Raw genomic sequence first — 17,951 nt, forward strand, 5'->3', positions numbered from 1 at the left:
AGCCTGGAAAGGACAGAGCAGCTGATCGGGGACACCCCAGGACAAGAGCCAGAAGGAGCACTGTGCCAGGGAGGAATCACCCGAGAAGGACAAACCAGAGCTGGACCCAGTATCACTGCTGCCTAGAGCTGCATGGGGCCATGAGTACTGGAGCTTGTGACTTTGCATTGGGAATAAGGAGAGAGGCTGTTAGCTAGTTAAGTGGGGAGGTTGTCGCTCTGTGTGGCTTTGAAGAGAGCGGCAGAAGAGGGCACCGGAGGGGTTTGTTGGGGAAAGTTTACTGGTGCCGAAGATGACCAGGAGCACCCAAGACTCACCACTGGACTGGAACTTTGCCCAGGACTCCTGAACTCTGTGTGAAGACACATTGCTCGGTGTCTGCCCTTTCAGACTGAAACCTCTGGGCCTGTGGGGCCTTATGTTGAATGCAACCCTGTTTTATTGCTCCCCCTATATATCGCCCTGTTGTTTTTCTCCTTTCATCCCTCTGTAAATAAATATTTCCCTTTCCGATCTTGTACTTTTTGATATTGTACTTTTCCGGTGTGTGTGTGTGTGTGTTCACTCTTGGGTGCCCCTGGGGTGGAAGCGACTTTCCTTGCTGCGTTCCTGCGTGCGCCTTCTCTTGGCCAGATCTGCCTGCAGAGTCAACACCATCTTGGCCACAAGGTCACTAAAGTTACAGAGGATATTGCCATTGAGCTGGTGGGGCCTTGGGCTAGTCACACTGGTGGTATGGGAGGGGCAGCGTCTGAGCCTTGTCTGAGTCCTTCGATCCTGAGAAATTAGAGTTCAGTTCAAATGGTGGTGTTGGTGGAACTGCAGGAGCCTTAGGGGAGCGGGTGGGAACGTGGTCTGAAGGAGGCAGGTCTAGCACGGGGGAATGCACCCTCCAAGGAGGCGACATCACATGGGGGTGTGGAGACCTCTCCTCAGATCAGGCAAACAGTTAATGAGGCTTGGGGGCTGACCTGAGTCTCCCCGGCATCAGCAGAATGTGCTCCTCGCTAGGAACCGGAGCTGGAATGGAGGTCTGTCTTGGAACTGGCAACTCCCTTGACCACAGCGGTGCTGACCTGGAAGGAATATGAGGCTCAGTGGATGGAGCCAACAGATCCAATGGCCTGTGCAGCTTCTTGTCATGCTTGTGCGCCTTGGAATGTGCCATTTCTCCATGGCCAGAACTTGTGGATGGAGCAGTATCCTTCTTGGGCCTGGAGGAAGACTTGCCATGCTTATGCACATGCTTCCTTGCTTCATGGCTAGGCCCCAATGCAGGGTCCATAGCAATGGTACCGGCAGAACAGGACTGGGTCTCCGTGGTAGGAGCTGAGCTCCTTGATTGCTCAGGCTGATGTACGGGGATGGGGTTCCCTGGTCTGGATCCAACTGTGGCCTCTTCGTGACCTCTGTGAGGTGTTTCTTGAGGTGAACAGCCTGGCCTTCCTGGGTATGGGCAAGGAAGGGGAGGCAGATACTGAACTTGGATGTGACATGGGCTTCCCCCAAGCAGTAAAGGTGCTTGTTGCTGACTGAGAACAAGCGAGGGCAGGAAGTGCAGATTTTGAACCCTGGAGTCTTCAGCATAATTCAGCACCCAGGAAAGGTGCTGGAGGGCAGGGGAGTGACTTGTGAAATGGCATCCCAAAGTCCTTAAAATCCTAAAAACTACTACTGACACTAAAACTCTGACAAAAAGCAACAAAAATATTAACTATGTACAGAAATAAAAGAAAGTCTTTTTTCTCAGTTTATAGAAGTGCGTCACAAGAGAACAGAAGAGGCTCCAACTCAGACCATGCTGTGCTGAGAAGGAACTAAGGTTGCGGTGGGTCCGCCCTGCCCTTTATCGCCTTGGACAAAACCATGTGGCAGAGCAAGGACCCCATGTGGACACAACTACTTTCAAAAGCTCCAGCTCCGGACTCATAGCACATGCATATAACCCTCAGGAGAATACAACAGGGACCATCCCTCGAAGAAGAACTGAAGAGTTGCTGCTTTACATGGCAAAATCTAAGAATGATTACAGTGCGGTTTGCATTTCCTGAAGTAAAATCCAACACTGGCATCTACCTTATCGCCCAAGCTCTCTACTTTCAGGCTCGGGTGAGAGGGGCCTACAGAGGACACACACATACCAGTAGCATGGGAACACATTATGCTCTGCCATATTAGCAATTGGGAAGCCAGCAAGAGGTATCCATAAATCCTATTTTACCAGTAGGCTGGTTGGAGACAATAACCTTAGATCAGAGGTGGCCAAACTACGGCCCCCGGGCCACATCCAGCCTCTGGGACCCTCCTGCCCGGCTCCTGAGCTCCCAGCCTGGTGGCTAGCCCCCTGCCCCTCCCCCGCCGTCTCTCCTCCCTCGCAGCCTCAGCGCACCGCGCTGCCGGCGCAATGATCTGGGGGGCCGGGCAGCGCAGCTGCAGAGCCGCGGCCTGACCCGGGGCTCTGGGCGGTGCGGGTGTAGCAGGGAGGGTTGGATAGAGGGCAGGGGAGTTGGGGTGGTGGTGGTGGTGGTCAGGGGGTGTGGGTGTGGATAGGGGCCGGGATAGTCAGAGGGTGGGGAACAGGGGGGTTGGATGGGGCAGAGGTCCTGGGGGTAGTCAGGAAGGAGAGGATGGGTTGGATGGGGCGGCAGGGGGCAGTCAGGGGTGGGGGGTTCGGGGGTGGTCAGGGGACAGGGAGCGGGGGGTGTGGTGGATGGGGAGACACACATCCTGTTTGGGGAGACACAGCCTCCCCTAACCGGCCCTCCATACAACTTTGGAGACCCAATGTGGCCCTCAGGCCAAAAAAGTTTGCTGGCCCCGGCCTCAGATGCTTTCCATCATCCTGCTCTCTCTTGTGATAATAAACTGATGTGTGTGTGTTTACAGAGGAGAATGTTTCATCATTCCTAGAAAATACAGTGAAGATTGTTATTCTATAGGTATTTTTGAAGGATGTGAGTAGATACATACAGTTGTGTTAAGTGCAGTCTAATGAGCAAATGTTGAGAGGCCAAATGAAAACAGTTACTTTTCCTTGAAGAAGGTGCACGTAAAATTTAAATTGCACTAATGGACAAAATAAATAGCAATAAAACTTAGTATTTACTTAGTGCTTTATATCTTCACTGGACTGTAAAAACATGACGAAAATTATATCAAGACAAAACACAGTAACATAATATTTACAGGGAATTATTTATGACAAATAAAGACATTGTTTACATTTATTTATTGAAATATTAGCTGAATTGTCTCCCTCTATATAAAATGTTTTGTTTTCAAGTAACAAATCATAACAGTATTTTTAGCTTACTAAAATATATCATCCATTCTTAAGAGATTCAGAAGAGTGTCAAAGTAATGTAAAAGTTTTTAATAAATGATTAAACACTTGATTTTAAAATTTATTTCTTACCAGCTTTTCACCACTGTTGTTCTGCACTGTTTTACTTTAAAACATAATGGCCAATGAAACTCATTGCCACATGATATTATTGATGCCAAGAGTTTAGCAGGATTCAAACAAGGACTGGACTCTGGATGTTTTTGTTATCTATATAAGAGTTAGCCAGAATTTGGAAGGGATATAAAGCCGTATGTATCAGAGAATAAACCAGACTTAACTCCTGGAAGGTAGGAAGAAACTATCCTTGTCGGCAACTTATTCATTTCTCTTTCCCTCTCCTTTTCTTTCCATACTCTTTGACTGTTCTAAACTTTGCCAGCTTAGCAACAGTAAAAGTTGAAGAAAACTTTGAAAAGTTAGAATAGCATTTTTCCTTTTGCCATTCTGTAACTTTTCCAAAGATGAAAGAAGAAAAGAAAAGAAAAGAAAGAGGAAAAGTGAAAAAACCCACTGCTGCTGGATATTATTGATTTTATTGCAGACAGAGGCAAAAAAGAAAGGAAAACAAGTAGAGAAGGGAGAAATATGAAATTTTAAGATTTCAAACTTTTTTTTCATTTTTCAAAAAACAAAATTTCAGAATTAAACAAAATTTCATGTTGTTTCAAAACTCCCATAGAAGAATTTAACAAAATATAACATTTTCCTGCAAAAGCATATTGTTTTTGACAAAACCCCACTGTTCACTGGGAACATTTTGATGAGCTCTATGTTTACGCTCCCACCTTAGTGATCAGTTTGCACCGGTTACATTTTCATGACTTTTCACAAGGAAAGGGGCCAGAACATACATTTGAGAAAAAAAAAAGTGGAGATTAACCTTTGCATTTGTTAGCTCCCCAAATTAGGGCTCGGGGGACATGTGCATGAGTTTTGATGGGCTGAGAAGGCTGTCTATATCAATTTATATTAGTGAACCATGGAAGATGACAAGCAATAGAAAGATCTCCTCAAAAACAATTAGCTGAAGCTTCCTCACCATTCACATGGGTACCATAGGGATGTTATCTTGTGATTGCAACGGTAGCCCAGGCTGTATTGGCATAACCACGCTGTCTGGTCAGGTTTGATCACTACAGCCAAATCACGTGCCCCCCATTATGTCTTTATGTTGCGAGCGTATTGCATCAAAATCCCTATTTAGGGTCATATCAAGCAAATCCGGGATCCCTGGCAAAGCCAGCTGATGTCAATGGAGTCTTTCTATTCAGGTCAATGGGTTTTGGATTGGGGCCCTAGTGGCCACAAGACTTGTGATGCAGAATGTAACCCTACTTGGAAGTAGATGAAGCTTTGCAATGGATGGACTAGGAACCAGCAATGTGCCTCCAATCAGCCTTATAAAAGAGAAGGAGGTTGAGTCCCCTAGGTGCACAAGACCTAAGCCATGCTTTGGGGGGGTGTCTCTTCTATTTACCCAGCCACACAAGAGGCTACAGCAGTCAGTGATGATTCTATCCTGTGACCAGACCATTTCAGTAGATAGGGTAATGTCCCAATAGACTGCTCATTCAGGAAGGTGCAACTCTTCTGTTGGGAACAGTAGTATCTGGGATAGAAATCGGAATGGAACTTGGGTTAAAAAAAAACAAAAAAACACCAAACACCAGGAGTTTGGCCAGCTTGCTCATCCCTAGTTTAGTGAGTTTTAATTATTCCAAGGCAGTATTTAGTGACCTTCTGGGACTACAGCATCCATTAGGGAAGCTATAGAAAATTAATGGACTTTGACAAGCACTTACAAAGCATTCTCTTTATAGTCTGAAAAGATGGTCCCAATATAATGACAAAGACAGGCAGATAATCACTCTGAACAGGAAAAGGAAGGATGAACCCTTTTAAAAATCCTTAAGATTCCAACTCAGCAACATACTGGGCTTGATTCATAGCTATTTCTCCAGTTTTAGGCTGCTGTAACTCCACTGGCAGGAAACAGACTAATACCTATAAGGATATAAAGGACAAAGTACTCAGTTAAAAATAACCATTGTTAATATCAGAAAGAATTAAAACATTTATTGGGCATAAATATATTACATATACACTACAGATACAGTTAAGTCTTACATACATAGCGTAGTATCTGCAAAATCTATACATTAAAATAGATATGGCAGTTTTAATACAATGCATATGAAATAGTCTAAAATTTACAATACAAGAAAACAGGATTATTTTTTCTCTTAAAGTTGAAAAGCTTGGAATGTATGTTCCCGTAGTGAGGTAAAACATTTTTATTTTTTTTTCAATTTAAAGAATTGTGCAAGGATAATGTTCATACACATTCAGTTAGGGCACTTTTCAATTGTGACATTGAATACTGAACTACTGTAGCCAACAAAACAGGATTAGAAAATTACAATATTTCAAGTTCATAAAGAAAAAGGCAGATAATATAAAAACGTTTCTTTCCATTTTTAATATATTTTAAATACTTATTTTTCCTTTTTTTATTTTAATTTATTTTTACACTTTCTTGGAGAGCACAGGGGTTTTGGGTTTGGTTCACATGACTGATATTTATTGGGCCAGGGAAAGGATATAAAGACGCACAGGGAACTAAAAAGCATCAGTAAATTGTTGCAATCATTGATAATGGAAGTAGAAGCGGGAATGGTTTAAAATCTGTAACACTTTATGGTTACATGAAAATGGATTATAATGGTATTACTAGGATTATAATGAATTATAATGGCAGTATATACAAAGTAAATACTGATGTCAAATTAACTTAATATGGGCCTGATCCAACTTGCATAGAAGACTTTTTCCATTAACTTCAATAGGAGTTGGATTGGGCTCTTTGATTACTGTGATTATAATGGATACCAAATGAATTAGAAATGCTTAAAGTGTTACAGATTTTTGTTCTCCAACCTTTGCTCACTGCTTGTAAAACTGCTCCATATTTTCAAACTTGCAGAAGAAAACAAATTATCCAAAGCAAGTTTTATTTATTACAGTATTTTTTTAAAAACACACCAGGCTTAGATTTTGTAGCAGCACTGCGAAAACAGTATTCCAAAAATTCAAAAAGGGAATCTATTCAAATCTGTGGGTTTTCAAACTACGGATGACATTTCATTGTTTTAAAAAATACATCTTCCCCCCCCCATTGAAGACAGCTGTGTATGCTTTGCTCACAAAATAGATGCAAGATCACAAAGTTTCATATCACAAATAAATTTAAATAAAATGTAAATAAATTTGACAAGCCATGACTTTGGCAAAAACAAAAACTTATATTTAGCTCAATGCCATCAGTTTGCAAGGCTAAATTAAACTAATTATAGTCAATAACAAAATACAGAACATTTGTAATATTTGCTACATCTAGAGAGGCACATGGAATCATTCATTAATCTTAGCACTTTCTTTCAAGAGATGATTATGTTTTTTGGATACATGTAAACGTTTCAATCACTGATAACCTTTTTGTTTTTTGGCATTTAATGCACTAGATGCTCCTATCTTTAAAAACACATGAAAATGTAAGAAGGTTAATAATACTAGGAATGCTGCCAGGTAAAAAGTTGACCTAAAGTACAACAGTATAAAACAGACAAAATGTAACATGCTACAAGGGGAAAAAAATTAGTACATAAGTACACTTCTTTATTTTTTATTTTTTTTACAATAAATAAAAGATTGCACTGTAATTGGCATTTAAAGTACTGGATGCAGTATATTGTATAAATAAACCTAAAACAAAAATAATGTGGGTGTCCCCATTACTTTGGTTAAGGGAATATTATGCTAATATAGGAAACTGCATCTTAGACAATGTAGAGAGAGCACAAAACAGCTATGACAGAAGCAAAACCAAGTAGCAAAAATATACAAAAACAAGAGGAAGGGATATACATTGTGTATCTGTTGCACCCTTTTGGAATTGATTTGCACCTCCAGCTCATTACTGTCCCTGAGGTACTCATACGTTGTTGACTTCAATATAAATAATCCAATGACTCGTGAGTTAAAAATCTAGTATTTTGATGGATTAACACATGTATGTGTGGGCCACTGCTGTAAGAAGAGAAATGATAAATTCAGATAACTTACTTTGGCTTTTGCAATGTATCAAATATTTTGATTGACTCTGTCATAAGAATAATGTAGGCATCCATTTAAGGTACTTAAATTAACTGACCTAATTTCTGATACTCCCAAGACAGGTCTATAAAATGGATCTTCCTCCAAATGTGACTGATTGACTGTAAAGATTGTTTACACTGAGCGTAAATCTTACATAATCAATAGAGGCAGTAAGCTGTCACCAGCTCTAATCTTAGAAATCAGGCTGAACAAAATAGAATATAATAAATCTATTGATTAAAAGTAGTTATATATACACACACAACAACAAACAAAGTTAAAGCAGCTTTCCAACAGCTGAACATGGGAATAACTAACTATTGCACAATGCCCTCTTACTTAAAGTTACTGCTACGAATCAAAATGCTTAAAAAAAAATCTATAATGCTTCATAATTTATATGCAGTTTGATTATCTGATTTCTTATACAGGCAGTTCATAGTGTTGTAACCAAAGAAATAACAGATAATTAAAAAAGTTTTAGATGGCAGTACATTGTTTTGATTTAAATGCACTAAGCAGTTAAAATAATTGAGTGTACATTTTATCTTGAAAAAAACTGGGACAAATGTATTGTAGTGAATAAATCATAGGTAACATTGGTAATACTGGTCGGTGAAAGACTGGTACTGTTGACTAACACTGCATTCTAGCCTTATTACTATACACACTTGTGATTAATGTTTACAGATACAGAAGAGACAAAATAAGTGACTGAGGATTATAATTTACTAAATTGTAACATATATGAAAGACTATAAGGACGTCAGTGGGGAAAAAAAATCAAAACCAAACCAACCAAACAAAAAAAACCGTAAAGGCAAATTGATTGCAATTCCGAAACTTTGAAGGAAAAAAATCTTGCTTTTGGTATCTGGTTTGCTTATTTCTCCAGTTTGACCTCTTCCTAGTTTTGAATTTCAAAAAGGTGCACCAAAACACTGATTTATCTTTTTCCTAGCTAGAACTGTAAAAATAAGAGAAGTATATAAAATGCATGGTAGAACAAAAAGATTTCAAGGAATATCTGAATAAATGTGTGGATTATAATGCGTAGCATTAGTTAAATTTATACCTCAAACTTTCATTGGATTCTCTACTTCATAAAGAAGTACTGTAATATAAAGGCAAATAAAATTGACAAAAATGCAAAGCCAATAACAATGAGGGTTGCCCACTGTCCATCAGTAAGCATCATGCTCTTTATCTTAGGATCATCTATGCTTCCCAATTCCCCTGTAAGCATGATCTCCCTTTGTTGGAGCATAAAGGCAACAGACGGGCTGAAAGGTCCACTAAGTTCCTGTGAGGTATCCAAGCATCGGCGACATACGCAGACACGGAATCGGTAGTCTGTGTTGGTCTGAAGGCCTGGGATTTGGAATGTTGTCTCATCTCCCTTGTACACCTGCAAAACAAATTAAAATTCACAATCAAATTTAAAAATCAATGGACATTCATGTGCCAAAGATTTTTTTCATATCAACACCATTCATAAATAGCATTATGCTATCCTTGACAGAACATCATTTGTGAGAGATTTAGATTTCAAATACTCAGTTTACTACTTCATAATCTAAATAGTGGTATAGGCATTTTATGAAACCAACTGCCTGATCCTACATTACATACATAGCTACAAGTTCCAATGAAGTTCAGGAGAGTTTTAGTTTTGCAGGGGTTTGTCATCAGACCTTTAAAGCAAACCATTAAAGCTGAGTTCTTTCAGGAAGCATCCAAACTAATTTTAGGGCAAGAACTTAGTATGTCACAAGCAGTCAAAGAAGCCAGAACATGGAGCAGAGAGGACTGTACAACAGATGGTCAAATATGGCAATTCTCCATATTCAGTACTTGTGAACATCTAGTGAACACACAGAGAAAGACAAAAACAAAGGCAGGAAAGATTTCAAGCAATTAGTCCATCTCAGGAAGCAAAACTTTCCGAACATTTTGGTGGTTCAATAAATAATATAAACAACATAAAAGTTATGCTTTATCAACATAACAATATAAATACAGATTTGGGGCCAAATTCTGCCATATAATGCATTCCACTCACAGGTCTGAGGGCAATATTTGTCCAACAAATGGAGAAAACCTGCAAAATCATGTTATTGGAAGGCAGTTTTAGAATAATCCTAAACTAGTTACAAGTTTTGTTTCGATGCAACTTATTTTTCAATTGTTGTCTTCATATTTCCCTTAAGAGTTATGGCCTATAACTTTACAATTTTACAGTAGTAGCAGTAGTCCATAAATGGCCCTAGCCTTTTATATATACAAAAGGATGAGATGTTTATTAGAACAGCATACACAAAGTGTTGGGAGTTTATTGATTGTTCAAAGCTAACAGTTACTTTTCAACAGAGAGATTCATTTCCTCTTTAATGATAGTCACCAAACGCTAGCATATGTGAGTAAAAATACATTGGTTTTTACAGCTGACAGGTGAAATCACTTTTCCAAGATTACCTACTGTATGAATCATGGCCAGAAATAAAATCTGATGATCTCCAAAAAAGAAGCAAAGGGCCAGAGATAAACTGTTTCTTGAAATATGTATGACATCCTGAGAGTGGGAAAACAAAATATACAAAGCATGTGGACAAGGTTGATCCAGTTGATATACTTGGACGTTCAGAAAGATCCCACACCAAAGGCTCTTAAGCAAAAGTAAACAGTCATGGGATAAGAGGGAAGGTCCGCTCATGGATCAGTAACAGGTTAAAAGATAGTAAACAAAGAGTAGGAAAAAAAGGTCAGTTTTCACAATGGAAAGAGAACTGGCAGGTACTGGGACCTGGGCTGTTCAACATAGTCATAAATGTTCTGGAAAAGGGGATGTACAATGAGATGGCAAAGTTTGTAGATGATATTAAATTACTCAAGATAGTTAAGTCCAAAGCTGACTGATAAGAGTTTCAAAGAGATCTCACAAAAAACTGGTTTACTCAGCAACAAAATGACAGATGAAATTCAATGTTGATAAGTGCAAAGTAATGCACACTGGAAAATATAATCCCATCTATACATATAAAATGATGGTCTAAATTAGGTGTTACCACCCAAGAAAGAAATCTTGGAGTCATTGTGGATAGTTCTCTGCAAACGTCTGCTCAGTGTGCAGCGGCAGTCAAGAAAGCTAACAGAATGTTAGGAAGCATTAGGAAAGGGATAGATAATAAGACAGAAAATATCATAATGCCACTAAATAAATCCATGGTGCCTTGATGACTGTGTGCAGTTCTGGTTGCCCCATCTCAAAAAAGATATATTAGAATTGGAAAGAGTACAGATAAGGGCAACAAAAATGATTAGGGTATGGAACAGCTTCTATATGAGTAGAGATTAAAAAAGAGTTGGACTGGTCATCTTATAAAAGACACGACTAAGGGGAGATATAATAGAGGTCTATGAAATCATGAATGCTGTGGAGAAAAAGTGTTACTTATCTCTTCACATAATACAAGACCAGAGGTCACCCAATGAAATTAATAGGCAGCAGGTTTAAAACAAACATAAGGAAGTATTTTTTCACACAACACACAGTCAACCTATGGAACTCATTGCCGGGGATGTTGCAAATACCAGAAGTATAAATGGGTTCAAAAAAAGAATTAGATACAGAGTTATCTGTGTGTTCAATTGCTATTCATTTGAGCTATTCCTTTTATTTGGATGTGCAATGTTGTATTTTGTTTTCTAGCTCTACATATAAGAAGTTTTTTGTCAGCTCAGTTTTAATTTCTCTTTTGTTTCCCATTTATAAACCAGAACTCTCCCATTCAAGTGAATGGAGCCTCTCTTGAGGCTTCCATTCCTGCTGTGGGAAAATTAAAAACTGATTAAACAGCAAGAGGCAAGACAAGCTCTTCAACTTCTGAAGAGATGGAGGCAGTCTAATTTTTTCACAGGAGGCTTATGTGGCATGCAACACATTGTTTTGCATTTCAGTGTTCAATAAAATACCAACCTTAATCTTTTGCTACATAAATTGTTGTCAATGGTTATGTGTTTGTAGGATTAACATTAACTCCATTTCACTTTTTTCACTTAAATCTCAACACCCACTCCCAGTTATTTATGCAGATTCATATTTTCTCCCACTTACTCTGATTCATACTCACTGAGTCATAAATTCTCTAAATTGTATTACCATTAACAGGTTAAGTTTTGGATACATTAAAAATTGGATAAAATGCAACCAAGAGGAACTTTACATAAGAATGGCCGTACTGTGTGAGACCAATGGTCCATCTAGCTCAGCATCTATCTTCCTATGGTGGCTAGTGCCAGATGCTTCAGAAGGAATGAACAAAACAGGACAATTCTGAGTGAGCCACCCCATGTGGTCCAATCCCAGCTTCTGGCAGTAGGAGATTTAGGGACACCTGGAGCATGGGATTATGTCCCTGGAGCATCTTAGTTAATGGCCATTAATGGTCCTATCCTCTGTGAACATATCTAATTCTTTTTTGAACCCAGTTATACTTCTGGTATTTGCAACATCCCCTGGCAATGAGTTCCGTAGGTTGACTGTGTGTTGTGTGAAAAAATACTTCCTTATGTTTGTTTTAAACCTGCTGCCTATTAATTTCATTGGATGACCTCTGGTCTTGTATTATGTGAAGAGATAAGTAATACTTTTTCTCCACAGCATTCATGATTTCATAGACCTCTATCATATCTCCCCTTAGTCATGTCTTTTATAAGATGACCAGTCCAACTCTTTTTTAATCTCTACTCATATAGAAGCTTTTCCATACCCTAATCATTTTTGTTGCCCTTATCTGTACTCTTTCCAATTCTAATATATCTTTCCTGTTAAGGGGGTGCCTTTACAAAGCTTAAATTGAAATAGACATTCAAGACCTCAATAATGGACCGATCATCATGTTCTCCCCTGCATTTACACCTCAGCCAAGAAATCAGTATTTTATTACCTTCAAAGGCCTGGGTCAAGACGTGCTATGGATTTTTAATGCCTCTAAGCCAGCCACAATCTCTCCATATACACTATTGATGAGGTTCATTTTAGAAAGCAATACTACTTGGATCCAAAAGTTAAATAAAAAAATAAAGCATGTAAACTAAGACTCATATTCTCCCCCTATTTCATGGTGTTCAACATTCATGGAGAGTTTGGCATCAAAGCAGTAGGTAGAAAAGACAGTTACCTTTTCCGTAACTGGTGTTCTTCAAGATATGTTGCTCATGTCTATTTCACAATAGGTGTGCGTGCTCGCCACGTGCATCAGTGTCAGAAGTTTTTCCCCTAGCAGTACCCATAGGGGAGCGCCCCTAGCAACCCTTGGAGTGGTGCCTCCATGGTGCGGTATAAGGGGCATTGCACGCTCCCCCCACCCTCAGTTCCTTCTTGCCAGACAACTCCAACAGAGGGGAAGGAGGGCGGGAAGTGGAATAGATATGAGCAACACATCTCGAAGAACACCAATTACGGAAAAGGTAATTGTTTTTTCTTCTTCAAGTGATTGCTCATGTGTATTCCACAATAGGTAATTCCAAGCTATATCTGTTGGAGTTGGGTGGGAGTTCACAAACCCTCAGGATGGAGCACAGCCCTGCTGAAGCCGGCGTCTTCCCTGGTCTGGGAGAAGATCGCATAATGCGAGATGAACGTGTGAACTGAAGACCATGTGGCAGCCCTGCAAATGTCCTGAATGGGGACATGGGCTAAAAAGGCAGCTGATGAGGCTTGCGCCCTAGTAGAGTGTTCCCTCACAATCGACAGTGGAGGGATTCCCGCCAGGTCATAACAAGTATGGATGCACGAGATGATACAGTTGGAGAGCTGCCAACCCTCATGTGCTCGGCTGAGGCGATGAACATTTGTGAGGACTTCCTGAATGGCTTAGTCCGCTCAAAGTAAAAGGCCAGAGCCCACCTCACATCCAGCGTGTTGAGGCGGCGCTCCTCACTGGACACATGGGGCTTGGGGCAGAGGACCGGCAGGAAAATGTTCTGACTCATGTGGTAGGCGGAGACCACCTTCGGGAGGAACAAAGGGTATGGGCGGAGCTGGACCTTATCCTTATGGAACACCACGTATGGGGGCTCGGAGGTCAGGGCCCTGAGTTCCGAGACCCACCTAGCTGACGTGATCGCTACCAGGAAGACTACCTTCCACGAGAGGTGCGACCAGGAGCACGTAGCTAATGGCTCAAATCGGGGGCCCGTCAGTCGGTCCAGCACCAAGTTAAGGTCCCACCGCGGGACACGGGGCCTAACATACGGGAAGAGATGATCCAATCCTTTAAGGAATCAGCCTAGAAGAATACCATGTGCCCCGCATCGGCGGGTGGAAGGCCAATATGCCCGCCAAGTGCACCTTGATGGAAGAGGGTGCCAGGCCCTGGGCTCTAAGGTGAAGGAGGTAGTCCAAAATGAGCTGGATTGGGGCAGTCATGGGGGAAAACGTCCCGCTCAGCTGCCCATCGGGAAAACTGAGACCACTTTGCCAAGTAGGCTCAGCACATGGAGGGTCGCCTGCTTTCCAAGAGGATGCACTGAACCCCTTCCAAGCGTGTCCGTTCCTCCCGGCCTAACCACTGAGCAGCCATACCGTCAGGTGGAGAGCCGCTAGGTTGGGGTGGAGGAGGCGGCCCTGGTCCTGGGAGAGGAGGTCTGGGCAGGACGGTAACGGCCACGGTGGCAGGCTCGTTAGTGTCCCGTACCAATGCTACCTGGGCCACGCTGGGACAATCAGGAGGACCAAGGCCTAGTCCGTCTTTATCTTTTCCAGGACCTTGCCGATCAGTGGGAACGGGGGAAAGGCACAGAGAAACTGGCCTGACCAGGACAGGAGGAAGGCATCGGAGGTAGTGCCCTGTCCCAGCATCCCCGCCCCTGGAGCAGAACTGGGGACAGTGACGGTTCTGCTGAGTCACGAACAAGTCCACCCCCCCTACGGGTACTGCTAGGGGAAAAAACTTCTGACACCCATGCACATGGCGAGCACGCACACCTATTGTGGAATACACACGAGCAATCACTCGAAGAATAATATAATCCTTAACACATGTAATCTGTCTTAAATTCTAGCACTATACAACATATTTTCTTACTACAAATCTCCATGATTCACCACATCTTTCTTCTCTTGTCATATTGGTGATCTTTCCTTGTCTTCCCATGCCCAAAAAAGAATTTAGCCATTAGGGTCAGTATGCTATGCAACAGAAGGTGCCAACACATGCAAACGTTGTAACCGTCTGTAGAAATAATCTGATGACTGAAATTCCTATTGCAAGTGCATGCCGCTCTTTTTAGGTGTCTCCCTTCTTATATCAACTAGTCACTGCTGTTAGGATATAGATATTCAGGCCTGTCTGTAAAGGCCTATACTCTAAGAATTTAGGTGTATTCTTATCACTTGGCTAGTGATAGAGGTATAAAAGAAAGAATCAAAACCACTGTCTGCCAGTGTAAGGGCCTTCTCTTACTGTGACAGTTTGTGGCCCTGTTCTTAGGCTCAGGCCTTTGGCTAAGCAGCAGAGGCAGCCATAAGCTGGGAAGCGAACGGTCACATCCTCACATTCCAAACTAGTCACATTGAAATAAGGTGCTATTGGGCTGTTAGGCACTATCAGGACAGGATTGTATTCCTATCACCTCCAGAGAAAGGGAAGTGCCTAGAAAATGTAAAAGGAAACTTAGTTTGATAGCATCCTGTCTGGCAAGAACTCACTTATCAATAGCTGGGATGTGAAATCCTCACTTCTGTATTGTTTTGTCATTATAGTTCCCACTTTGCTATTGTTTGTCTGTATAATCTCTGTCTGGTTCTGTGATTGTTCCTGTCTGCTGTATAATTAATTTTGCTGGGTGTAAACTAATTGAGGTGGTGGGATATAATTGGTTACATAATCATGTTACAATACGTTAGGATTGGTTAGTTAAATTTCAGGAAAATGATTGGTTAAGGTATAGCTAAGCAGAACTCAAGTTTTACTATATAATCTGTAGTCAATGAGGAAGTGACTGGGCATGGGTGGGGGTGGGCATGTGGGTGTGTGAGATGGGAACAGGGAATGGGGGTAAGAAAATTGGAATCATGTTTTGCTAAAGGGGGAAATGGGAACAGGGAATGGGAGTAAGGAAGTTGGAATCATGTTTGGCTAAGGGCAGGAATGGGAACAGGGACACACGTGTAAGGCTTTGTGGTGTCAGAGCTGGGAAGGAGGATACTAAGGAAGGAAACTGGAATCATGCTTGCTGGAAGTTCACCCCAATAAACATCGAATTGTTTGCACCTTTGGACTTCGGGTATTGTTGCTCTCTGTTCATGCGAGAAGGACCAGGGAAGTAAGTGGGTGAAGGAATAAGCCCCCTAACAACTGCTACCATATGGCCAGATAACAATCCTGTTACTAATGGCTGTTGGGCAGAAGTAACTGCCTGATTATCTCTCTATGCCATATGATTTGGGAAGTTAGTGCTTCAACCTACGCACAAATACAAGTTGTCAAACAAAGAAAAAGAAATAGAAATCTGAAGAGGAAATGTAGGTTACATGAGTAGTTGAAGGAGGATAACTTGCTTAGGCAATCCCACTCTTAGAATGTATCTATCCATTTATCTAACTTAGATACTTACATCCCCTGTCCCTCTTACTGTAGTACCTGAGTACCTCACAATTTTTAATACATTAATACTTAGCAAACCTCTTTGAATAACTTATGCCATCAGGACTGCCATTTAATTTAATTAATTAATTTATTTCAATTTTAAGAAACATAAACAACGCCCCTCCCAGGTCTCTAGCCACCCTTGCCATAAATTAACACTCTTGCTGTCACAACCAGCACACCTAAAACAAAATGAAAACCTAAAAAAACAAATACAGAAATCTAATTAAATAGGAAGCTTACATTTAAATAACGGTAGGGCTGGGATAAATACAAACAATCTTCATATTATTCAAAAAGTTAGTTGGGTAAATTGATGATGTTACCTGTTTTCCTGTAAGGATGTTACATCCTAAGGTAACTGGGAAGCTAAATACAGTTTAAATCGCAGATAGAGAAAGATTTAGATCTTCATTATGGGGTAATAAATATAGATGACCAAGAAAGTCCAATTAAGCAGAACAAATGATGACACTTCTTAGAATCAGACCAGAGATTCAGAAGTGAGACAAGAGTGAATTTAAAAAAGGACTACAAACAGTTTGAAACTCAGTGCTGACCAAGAGTGAAGACGATAAATAACTGCAACTCTCTTTCATTAGAAACAGCAGGTCAGTCCTCAGCTCATGTAAACTGGCATGGTTCCAAAGATTTCAATGGTAGGTGAGTTCAACGAAGCTATGCTGATTGGCACCCACTGAGGATCTGGCCCAGTAAGGACAACAATAAGGGAAATGGCAACTTTGGTCTTTGAACAAGAAAAGGAAATAGGCAGCTTGTTAAAGAAGTTTAGTTAAAATCTAACAGAACCAGCAATTATAAATTGTGGTGTATAAGGCAAATGCTAATGAGCAAGTTTATCAGCTTAATGATCAACATCTTAGAGCTTGTGGGAAAAAGGAAAATAAAAACCACACTAAAATAAATTTAAGAAATGTTTTGGTTAATATTTCTTTCTCTAATACTCTTCTAAGAGAGGAAGGAAGTCTCCTAACTGAGGTTCAGTTCCTTGCTCTGCGACACACTTCCTGTGCGACCTCACACAAATCACTCTTTGGGCTTCCATTCCCTATCTGTAAAATGGGGATATACCTCACAGGGGGTGTTGTGAGGATAAACACAGTGAAGCACTATGGTTATGGGGGCCATGTAAGTACCTAAGATTGACTGTAGACCCTTCACATATGATTGTACAGCACTTAGCACAATGAAACCCCAATCTTCAGGGTCCTAGGCACTACCACAATATACATATTTAATAATAATAATAATAATCTGAGTAGGTACTCATATGGTCATCATCACTGTAGCATCTTCTGGGTCAGGTGTTGATTCTAGCTATACATGAGCTGCCTATTAAAGCATGCATGCTTTGTATCCTCTCTCAGCAATGGGTAGGCAATTATTATTGTGTACACCATTCACAAATGGCTGCAGCAGCTGCTTCATTCACATCTGGCTGCAGTGGCAACCCTGGAGTCATTACACAGACAAATATCCCACTGATGTCAATGGAAGTTTGTCTTCATTACAGTTCCCGGGCGGGGTCAATACAGAGTTTCACCCTGCTCTATATCAGGGGTTCTCAAACTTCATTGCACCGTGACCCCCTTCTGACAACAAAAATTGCTACACGACCCCAGGAGGGGGGACTGAAACCTGAGCCCCGTTGCCCTGGGCTGGAGGGCCAAAGCTGAAGCCCAAAGGCTTCAGCCCCGGGCAGGGGGCTTGTAACCTGAGCCCCATCACCAGGGCTGAAGCCATCGGGCTTTGGCTTCAGCCCCAGGTGATACGGCATG

General features: G+C 41.2%; 1 protein-coding gene across 2 annotated transcripts in view; it reads right to left on the bottom strand.

Moving 5' to 3' along the window:
- Positions 1-5,443: 5,443 nt before the first annotated feature.
- Positions 5,444-17,951, bottom strand: part of FNDC3B (fibronectin type III domain containing 3B) — a 357,908-nt gene continuing 345,400 nt past the window's right edge. For both annotated transcript variants that reach the window (XM_073359375.2, XM_073359376.2), the window contains one exon: positions 5,444-8,909. In XM_073359375.2, the coding sequence (XP_073215476.2) occupies positions 8,598-8,909 (312 nt within the window). In that variant the 3' untranslated portion in view covers positions 5,444-8,597. The remainder of the gene's footprint in view (positions 8,910-17,951) is intronic.

The sequence above is a fragment of the Lepidochelys kempii genome, chromosome 9 (genome assembly GCF_965140285.1).
Source record: "Lepidochelys kempii isolate rLepKem1 chromosome 9, rLepKem1.hap1, whole genome shotgun sequence".
Classification (NCBI taxonomy): Eukaryota; Metazoa; Chordata; order Testudines; family Cheloniidae; genus Lepidochelys; species Lepidochelys kempii.